General features: G+C 45.6%; 1 protein-coding gene across 1 annotated transcript; it reads left to right on the top strand.

Moving 5' to 3' along the window:
- The first annotated feature begins 461 nt into the window (after nt 1–461).
- LOC136527584 (amino acid permease 8-like) lies at nt 462–5,471 on the top strand. The gene is made up of 6 exons (XM_066520367.1): nt 462–659; nt 3,385–3,618; nt 3,716–3,809; nt 3,916–4,133; nt 4,256–4,395; nt 4,488–5,471. Exons 1-6 carry the CDS (start codon nt 524–526, stop codon nt 5,130–5,132), a joined length of 1,467 nt encoding a protein of 488 aa, XP_066376464.1. The 5' UTR covers nt 462–523; the 3' UTR covers nt 5,133–5,471.
- Nucleotides 5,472–10,568: the final 5,097 nt, after the last annotated feature.

Below are 10,568 nucleotides of genomic sequence, written 5' to 3'. Positions count from 1 at the left end.
TCGCCGGGGGGTGTGCTGGTAGCGTGCGGTGCGGAACTGAGGAAGGGGCGCGCTGGGGGAGTGAGTCCGCAGCATCGTCCGATGAATTGGTATCCATCGGACGTTAACTTATACAGTGCATTCAACAAAGTGAGATTGTTTTGCTGCTCTATCTAGTAGCAGTACACATTTACTAATTCTAGCCGTAGTTTGACTCCCCACGCCACGCACGTTGACCACATGGCAGTTTGCAGGGGCCCACAGCCGAGACCGGAGAGAGAGTGTGCTTCCGAGTCCCGGCCGCGAGCCAGGCACGCGTTTTAACAGCTTTTTTTTTTTCCTTTCAAATCTGGCTCGAACTCGACTGTACCCTGGGCCCTACAGGCAGCGGCCCTGTGCTGCGTCGGACGCCCATAATCGCGTCACTACTCTACTCCCGCGTGTATAAAATCTGGCGCGGCCCTTTGGCTCTCCGCGCGGCGCCCCTACTCGTCTACTCGAACGGCCCGAGCGCACGGCGCGCCCGTCCCAGGCGGCCGCGGAGATGACGCAGGACCTGGAGATGGCGGCGCGCCACGGCCCCGGCTCCGGCGCCGACGGAGCGCACTACTACCCTCAGCGGCCGCGGAACGGCGCCGGCGGCGAGGAGCTCGACGACGACGGCAGGAAGAAGCGCACCGGTAAGTGATCGAACCGCCACCGATGCCTAGCCCCGCCGGCCGCCGCCGTCTCTTCTGTTTGTAGACGTGCCTCTCCTTTTTTTTTCCTGCCTTTCCTGGAAATTATAAAAAGAAACTTGGGGGGCAGTCCGGCGTCCATACGGCGGACTGTACGTTGTTCTTATTGTTTGCACTGAGCGAATTTAGGCAGGTATTCAAATCCTTCAGAATACCATTATAACTCTGAAGAATATTCTCGGCTAGATTTGTGTAGGCAATTTGCTTTGCTTTCTCTTTCGAGGAAGTACCGTGAGCGCGAGGAGGGCCACTCTGAAGAATCATCCTTTTCCTTTCTCTTTGGTTAGCAATCTCTCTTGCGTTGTTAGCACAACACACCAACCTCAACGCCCTACGACCAAACTTAACACGGGCGGTGTAGTATCACGCATCTGCCTTGGTAATCATACTAGCCATAAAGCCCATAAGCATAGTAATAAGTAGTAATGGCTTAAAACTTCGGTGGCATCGACGGAAGCAGAATCAGCAGCACCTGAAGCTTGTGGATGAGGCGTACGCCATACGCGCTATTCGGCAGGTCTTGTATCCGTCCCTGACATCATGACGTGCACCGCCCAACCAGTTGGGGACGGCAGCTGTTGCATCGTTGCCTGATTAGCTCGATCGTGTTTGTCTTATCGCGCACCGGGAAGCCAGGAGGAAGACGCTCCTGTGGGCTGCAGCCACCACAAGTAGCTGAGAAACCAATGACGACTTGTTGTCTTAGAGAACTGGATTATCTGTCTATCTCTGTCAAAAAAAAAACTTAGCATTCTAGAATATTTATCTATTTGCTAGACCATCTCCTATAGAAAACATTGATTATTGAATGCATAATTGAATCAGTTAATTACACATGTATATATAATTATTGAGAGCCTGCCCTATCCATGTAGATTTATTTAATTAATTGATACTTACGTGGTATTACATTAGACTGGATATATAAGTCAAAATCAAAGGTACTTGAATTGGCCTATGTACACGTTTCAGCTGCGTCCTTGTGTACTAAATGTGAATATGGAACTACACGCATGCGACTTTGCTGATTGTTTTCTCACTTTATAGATTCCTTCTTCACGTGTTAGGAAAAAAGTTACAGTACTTTTTGACACGCAATGTTTAGCACTTGCATCGTCCCCTCTTCGATTATGACACTTTTATGCCAGGGTCCCTACCCGGGGGGCTTAATTTTCAACTAATAAAAAAATCCGTGTCCTTGACTGAAAGTTCCATTTTGGCTGATCTTCCTGGTGGTTCTCCTTCAGCAGAATCTGTGTCCTTGACGCAAAACCAAACTAAACATTTCAGTGACAGAAGTCTTGGCTTCTTTTCTCTCTCTTATTTTTCTTCACTCATTGTACTTTTTATTTTTCCTTCACATGGAAAACAAAGAAATATACTGCTCGAATTTTTTGGGTCAACACTCAGCAGAGTTTGTTGAGTGCACAATATGTGCTTTGACAATACGGCCGCACCTTTTTGACGGGAGCTATTCGGTGAGGAGATATCCAGGCAAGAGTCTGTCGACGGCGGCGATGAGCATACCAATGCAAGAATACGTATATGCGCCGTAGGCCTGCCGTCTCTGACTTTTTTGGCGCACGCAACCCTATTTTTATTTTTTGAACTGCACGAAATACCCTTTTTTCCCCTCTGTTTTGGTTAAGCAGTATTGCCCATTTTCTGAAGAAGCATAGAACATCTGACATTGTTTGCTCATAGGGGAATTAATTTTACTATATATTCACTTGTTATTTCTCGTTTCAGTAAGGTAGCATGAGTTCATCTGCTAGACTATTTTTTTCATTAGCTTATACACTCGGTGCACTACTTAGGGGTGAGGATGACGAGTACGTCCCAAAAGAGTGCATTTCCTGTTTTTTTTAAGAAGTCAATTATCTATAAGCTTTATCAAATCTATATAAAAGATATTAACATTTATTATGCTGAATAAATATTAGATTAATTATAGAATATATTTTTATAATAAATCTATTAGTGACATAAATGATATTATTTTTTACAAAATTAGTCAAACTTAAAATTAGTCACTTTTTTTTTAGAATGTGAGATGAACATATATTTTAGGCAGAGGCAGCACATGCTATTGGACGAGATAGGGGATAGCCTTTTGTGCGCCGGCAATCTCCGAGCGGGGACAGCAGCAGTCAGAGATTACCGGACCAACGAAAATCAGAGGGCCTTTGTTGACCAAGGGGCATGCAAGAGACCTTTGTGTCGTTGAATTATGCGGCTGTGGGACAGTGGGAGGGTGACATTTATCGCCGGGGTTGGATCAGTGATTCCTTTGGACTTTGTCCCTGTCCCGTTGGTGACCATCTTACCATGTAACTATGTAAGACAGGGACATGGGTCAATGGCATGTGTCACTCGATTTTGATTGTAGGTAGCAGGTCAAACTATGGCTTGTTGATCCTCCACCCTACATGAATGAAGATGCATGGATATAATATTAATCAGTAACATGTCTTGTGAAATATTGTTTCTGTGATCAAGTTATTATATGTCAAATGTGAAGCTTTTTTTTTCGTTTCTTTTTATTGGAAGAAATAACCTTCTGTGATGATGAAGAAAACTTAGCTCTAATACTTCAACTGTTTTATGATTGTATTGTGTTATATACGGATGACTGGTTGATTTTACACTATCTTGATAATTGTTTCAGGAACGGTATGGACGGCGAGCGCGCACATCATCACAGCCGTCATCGGCTCCGGCGTGCTCTCCCTCGCCTGGTCGACTGCACAGCTGGGCTGGGTCGTGGGGCCGCTCACCCTGATGATCTTCGCCTTCATCACGTACTACACCTCTAGCCTTCTCGCTGACTGCTACCGCAGCGGCGATCAGCTCACCGGCAAGAGGAACTACACCTACATGGACGCTGTCGCCGCATACCTGGGTACTTCTTTGTGCTCACATCATCTCATCTCTGATGAACCAACGGTTCGTTTTCTGAATTTCGACAGTGAAGATGATGCATGTCGCGGATAATGCAGGTCGATGGCAAGTCTTGTCCTGTGGTGTTTTCCAGTATGTCAACTTGGTTGGAACTGCCGTTGGGTATACAATTACCGCGTCCATCAGTGCAGCGTAAGTAATTCTTGCAATAGGCTCATTTAGTAGTGATGTTTTGGTAGATTCAAATTCAATCTCATCGTCGATTGAGAAATCCCTTTGGCTGAATGATGACGAGCAGGGCCGTGCACAAGGCTAACTGCTTCCACAAAAAGGGCCACGCCGCCGACTGCAGCAGCTACGATACCATGTACATGGTCGTATTTGGGATCGTTCAGATCTTCTTCTCTCAGCTCCCTAACTTCAGTGACCTTTCGTGGCTGTCCATCGTCGCCGCCATCATGTCGTTCTCTTACTCGACCATTGCCGTCGGCCTCTCATTGGCGCGGACCATTTCAGGTGAACTAGCTACTAGCCTATAAATAAACTTTATCAAGGTCTCACACAATACGATTTAGGCCTTCTGATCATTCTCATCCTCTGATGCCACATTGTGTGCCGTAATGTACGTGTTGTTACAGGCCGTACTGGTGAGTCAACTCTGACTGGCACTGAGATCGGAGTCGACGTTGATTCAGCCCAGAAGGTCTGGCTCGCGCTTCAAGCTCTCGGCAACATTGCATTTGCTTACTCCTACTCCATGATTCTCATTGAAATCCAAGTAAGCACAAGCACTGCATACGATGTGTATGTTTGTTCAGAATTTAGCATTCTGAAGACCAGTCAGTCACTAACTCTGAACTGAAATTTCAGGACACGGTGAAGTCTCCTCCAGCCGAGAAGAAGACGATGAAGAAGGCGACCCTGATGGGCGTGACGACCACCACGGCGTTCTACATGCTTGCTGGCTGCCTTGGGTACTCGGCGTTCGGGAACGCGGCGCCAGGGAACATCCTGACCGGGTTCGGCTTCTACGAACCCTACTGGCTGATCGACTTTGCCAACGTCTGCATCGTGGTGCACCTGGTGGGCGCGTACCAGGTGTTCTCCCAGCCCATCTTCGCGGCCTTGGAGACGGCCGCCGCCAAGCGCTGGCCGAACGCCAAGTTCGTCACACGCGAGCACCCCCTCGTGGCCGGCAGGTTCAACGTCAACATGCTCAGGCTGACGTGGAGGACGGCATTCGTGGTGGTGAGCACGGTGCTCGCCATCGTGATGCCCTTCTTCAACGACATCCTGGGATTCCTCGGCGCCATCGGGTTCTGGCCGCTCACCGTGTACTACCCAGTGGAGATGTACATCCGGCAGCGACGGATACAGAAGTACACCACCAAGTGGGTGGCGCTGCAGCTGCTCAGCTTCCTGTGCTTCCTGGTGTCGCTCGCCTCGGCGGTCGCGTCCATCGAGGGAGTCTCCGAGTCGCTCAAACACTATGTCCCCTTCAAGACCAAGTCATGATGACTGATGACTGAGCTTCTGCGTGTACAATGCAATGGCCTACCACCTTTGCTGCAATGCTCACTCAGGGTCAGAGGTTTAACAGTCGCCTTTGTTGTGTCCGGCGACAGGTTACTAGCACTGGTATGGTATGGTACCATCGCTCCGGGTAGGAGACGGGGGTTCCGGGGAGAGGTTCAGTCATTATGGATGCATTTCGAAGGCGTCTTGGATATGTTGTAAAGTGTGCAGAAGCTTGAGCTGATGATGTAGGAATCGAAGTGTTACAAGCCTTGTTCAAACTAAAATGAATTAAAAGGCAATGCAGCCAACGCAAAAATGAATTACAGTGTTGGTTTTTCCGTCTTTATCCGGGTCGACCTGCTAATGTGCGTTGAGCAATTAGCCAATTATACACCTTTTCTGATTGCAAATTAATGCACGTGGTTTAGACTTATATATGATATAAATGGGTTAGGAAAGTCAAATGACATTGTTGTTTTTCATACTATATTGCAGAAAATAGATAATTTATGCAAGTATTAAAAATATTCAGCAAATAAAAGGAGAATAGGAAAAACTATAAGTTATTTGCACTTGTTAGAAGATAAAATGGACTACATTTGCAGCTCGAAGAAGTATATATCTAATTAAAACGTCTGAAATACTGCCTCCGTCCCTAAGTAACTTTCGTTTTTGGTTTCTGTGTTGTAAGTGTAAGTTTGATTAGATTTGCAGAAAATACTTGCAACATTTGCATCTCCAACTAAATTTATTATGAAAATAGATTCAACGATCTATCTAATAATATTAATTAGGTACCATAAACATTAATATTTTTTATATATAATTAGTCAAAGTTATTTCTCGGGAAGCGAGAACGGCAACTATTTAGGGACGGATGGAGTAATAAATTTCCCATTCATGTCTTGATAGTGTCCAGTGATGGTTAACGACTTATATGTAGTTAGGTGAGGATATAAGATACAATTATGATTGTTGAAACCTTAACTAAAGTCTCTTGGCTCTTTCATGACTTCTCACAAAAAAAACATTATTATACAATATACTAGTTAATTTTTCCTTGGATCAATTTTTTTATGTTAACTAGAGAGATTAAAGATCAGGAAGGATCCTATGTTGCGTAGTGAATCGACATGGCCATGCAGATAATTGCAAGATGAAACTAAATTCAATGAGTCTGTCAATGAAAACATTTATGATTGATGTCGGCACCACCAAATAATGTGAAGGCTATAATCTCATTTTTAACAATAATATATTTTACTGAAAATAGTAGTTCCCAGCACAACTTGCCCCATCATCGATCATTTAAGAGACAAATTGTGAAGATACATGTTTGAATTAGAGCTTCGCAGCTCGTTATCTGTTCTTCAATTTGATCCCTTTACATACAATGCTCCTAAGAGCAGCTCCAACCGTAGCCCTCGAAACAGGGCTCCAACTTTTCATTTGAGGGCTCCTATTTTTAAAGACTTGTTTTTTTTCATTTCCTCCAATAGGAGCCCTCAAATTCATGCCAACAAACAATAAGGGGGGCCCACTCATCATTTTTTCTCCTCGCTCTTAGCTACCATGTGAATTTTGGCCATCTTGGCAGTGGAGGGTAGGAGCGAAGATCCACCCATCGTGACAATAGAGGGGAGGAGCGAAAATCCGTCCATCATGGTGATGGAGGGGAGGAGCCAAATCCATACCGGTAGAGGAAGAGAAGCCACACGAAGGTTCACCGAAGGAGAGGAACCATGCGGGATTTGTTGGGAGGATCTCACCACATGTGATTCATGGTGAGAAGGCGCTGGAGACCTCGCCGAGGAGGGCTGAGCAGTGCTCGATAAGAGCCACCAGGAGGATTGGTGGGAGGGGCGCCGCGGCGACATCACATTGGGCTATCGAGTTGGGGTTGAGTGGAGAGTCTAGGAATGTGGACCGAAGGGTAAGATTTTAGGGCCTTCCAAATGCGAGGGTCTAAACAAGGGTTGTATATTGTATCTGTATTTTTTATTTATATAAGCCCTTAAATTTGAGTTTAGAGACCTAAATAGGATCCTTTATGAAGTTGTTCAAAGCAATTGTGTGTGTCCATACAACTTCCTCTCTCTCACACACACGTGTCCACTTACATCTCATTGGTTGAGCCTCTCTTGTCTCATGACCCGAATTTTTTACTATTTGGCCCTTTTTTCGAAAGTTTCTCTCAAATAGACCCCTGGCGGAAAGAATTCCAGAAATGGACCCTTGGCTCGGCGCCAGAGTGAGTGGCGCCGAGCTCGGCGCCACGGTGACTGGCGCCGAGGTCCTGGCCATGGGCAAACGGCCTGTAAGGGGCTCGTCGCCATCCACTCTGGCGCCGAGCTCAGCGCCGTAGATCTTGGCGCCGAGCTCGACGCCATTCACTCTGGCGCCGAGCTACCTGCATTTAACCCCAACCCAGCCTTCTTCCCCGAGCGTTCTTCCTCTTCTTTCTCCTCGGGTTTTTTTCTCGCCACTTCATCCTACCTCACGAATCGACATATTGGACCTTGAAAACCTTGATTTGATCCGTAGATCTTCGAGAGCAAGGTATACTCGCTCACCTCCTTGTTTTTCTCGCATAGATTCGGTACATATTAGTCGGATTTTTGAACCTAAGAATCGTCATCACTTAGGGTTTCATTGTATCCCTCAATATATGTATTATACAACCGTAGGTTCATTTCAAGGCGTGGAAAATGCTAGCAAACCAAGCCGCATGTAGTTATGTTATGGGTTTATTGTTGTGGATGAAATGAGAAACCCTAGGTTTAGGGTATAATGTTAACTGCTTTTGGTTCTTATAACGAAATTCATTGGATTGTAGCTATGGTTCTCATTGATATTTTGTTGTGATGTTTTTATTTATGTTTGCTAAATTACATCCTATTTGTTAGATGCAAGAAATGTTTCGGGAGGAGTTTTGGCGAAAACGGGGTCGTCCTCGAGAATTATACCCCGACGCGTCTAGCAAAGATGCCCCCGTTCCCCCTGACCTTCCTGTCCCTAACTATGATTGTGGTTTCCCGGCCCATGTTTTTCAATCGAAACATCCGGACACAGCCGCGCGTTGCTTCTACACATGTAGTCGGTTTAATGTAAGAAATTATTTGTACTATCCTTTATCTTTATTTGTTTAAGTATGGTACTAATATATTATTGGAATCTCGTTGTGTAGGACCATGAGAGGTGCTTTTTCTTTCAGTGGATCGATGGTGCAGAAAAGTTTGATCCTAGGTACCTCTTTTTCGATGATTGGTTTAGAGGGAGACATCCACATGAGCACTTCAAGCGGTGGGTTCCACCCCCCCTAACCCTCCGGCAATGACGGCTAAGGAGAAGCACCTAGCCACCGTTAGACGACTCGAGGAACCTCCTCTGTGCGATTGCGGAGATCGAGCTGTGATAAACCCTGAGAATACGTTGGAGTTTGTGTATCCAAACAAGCATGAAGTAAGTGCAAAGTGTATGTGTTAAAATCTTGAGCTATATGTGTTTATGTACTAATGTCTCATTATTTAAGTGTATTCAATGGTGAAGTGTCGTTTCAAGGAGTGGTTGTATGGTCCTAAGAACCAATGGCCGGAAGAACCACGGAGGGTTAAGGAAAAGAAGAAAGAACGGGTAATCTACAAAGCACCTCCTGTCATGTGCGAATGTGGTGTAAAATCCAACTATGGCCTAGTCCCTTCGGAGCTTGGAATAGGTCATTATTGCGGCCATATGATTGAGTATGATGAGGTTCGTTATATTTCTGGTAAACATGAAATCGTATTTTGTTTGTTTTCCTAATACATATATGATATAATATTTGTTTTGAACAGAGCACTAGGAAATACAGTTGGGAATGTTATGAGGGTCAAGCTAAGTTCTTGGATGAACTGAAGAAGAGGCAAGTAATTACACGGAAGAGGGGATATGGACCTGACTACGTCAACCTATTCGTTAAACATCACAAAGAAAAGATGTGTGAGTTTGCTAGACAGCGCGGTATTTGTAACCCGATCGATGTTGGGCTTAACAAATGGGGATTGGAGAGGCGGACAACGTTAGAGGAGGAGAGGGCAAGGAATGAGGCAAGGGAGGAGACAAGAGTACAGATGCAGGTCTTGGACGAGCATGTTGCTACATTATGTGCCAGTGAGTGCTTGAAAACCTTTTTTCGTTGCCTGGTTTTAAATGTAATATTATCGAGTTGCTAACTGATAGCATTTTATATATCAAGGGATTGGTTGCAGTGGGGAACATGCTGCAGAGGTGGCTCGTGCAAGATATGAGGAGAAGAAGTTAGATGCCCATAGATCACGAGCTGGTCGCACCGTTCAATCACCGATTGTGCTGTGTGATGATGGAGACGAGGATGAGGACGACACTGGCAGACTGAGTGAGCTCATTGCTTTAGCAGAGGCAGGCATATAGGCGCAGGAGGCTGAGGACGACACAGGCAGACTGAGCGAGCTCATCTCTCTAGCAGAGGCGGGCATTCAGGCGCAGGAGGCTGACGACGACACTGGCAGACTGAGTGAGCTCATCGCTCTAGCAGAGACGAGCTTACAGGCAGAGGAGGATGACGACGCGTTCTTCACTCAGGCCACAGCGGCCGCAGATGAAGCGGAGGCCGCTTACTACAAGCGACAGGCAGGTGAGAGCAACGCAGTTGAGCCTAGCCGTAGCAACAGGGTTGTAGTAGAGGACTGGTACTCGGATGATGAGTTGCTTACTCAGTACGTTTCAGATTGAGGATTTGGAAGTGCATTTGCCCCTTTGTCTACTGTCGGCACTTAGTTATACTATTAATATGTTGTGTAATGTGACATAGTATCAAACTTTTCATTATGTGGTTGTTTTCATTATCAATGGTCTTAATATTCCGCTTAATGATACAGACTTATTTCCATTTGAACACGTGCTGCAAAAAACAGTTAACGACATACGATATTATAGAAATCAACACACGAAACACATTAAATGGCATGTGACTACAGGTACCGAACCTGGGTACATAGTTTTCTTTGACTAAACCTAACATGCCTTAGGTAATTAAACCATGCCTTCGGTAATTAAACCTAACATGCCTTAGATAATTAAACCTGGGATTCTCCACAAGAAAAACATAAAGTCATCCTAGTAGTGTGGCCACATAGCAAACTATGTTGCACCTTCTCCATAGTAGCCTCCCGTTGTTGTTGTTGGTGGTGGTGGGGGTGATGGGGGAGACCCCTTTTTCTTGTGGTTAGGGCAGGTGCAATATGGATCATTGCAGAGTGCCTCCTGTGAATCGGCACCATTGTTGTTGTCATCATGTTCGTCGTCCTTGTAACCGCTGCTAACTTCCCTTTCTAGATCGAAGATACGGTCTTGTAGGTAGTAGATGTACTCCGCATGCGGATAAATAGGTCGAGGATCGACCCACCTACTGAACCC

Source organism: Miscanthus floridulus, chromosome 19, assembly GCF_019320115.1.
Source record: "Miscanthus floridulus cultivar M001 chromosome 19, ASM1932011v1, whole genome shotgun sequence".
Taxonomy (NCBI): Eukaryota; Viridiplantae; Streptophyta; class Magnoliopsida; order Poales; family Poaceae; genus Miscanthus; species Miscanthus floridulus.
The sequence above is the reverse complement of the archived record's forward strand: the minus strand, read 5'-3'. Positions and strand labels throughout refer to the sequence as shown.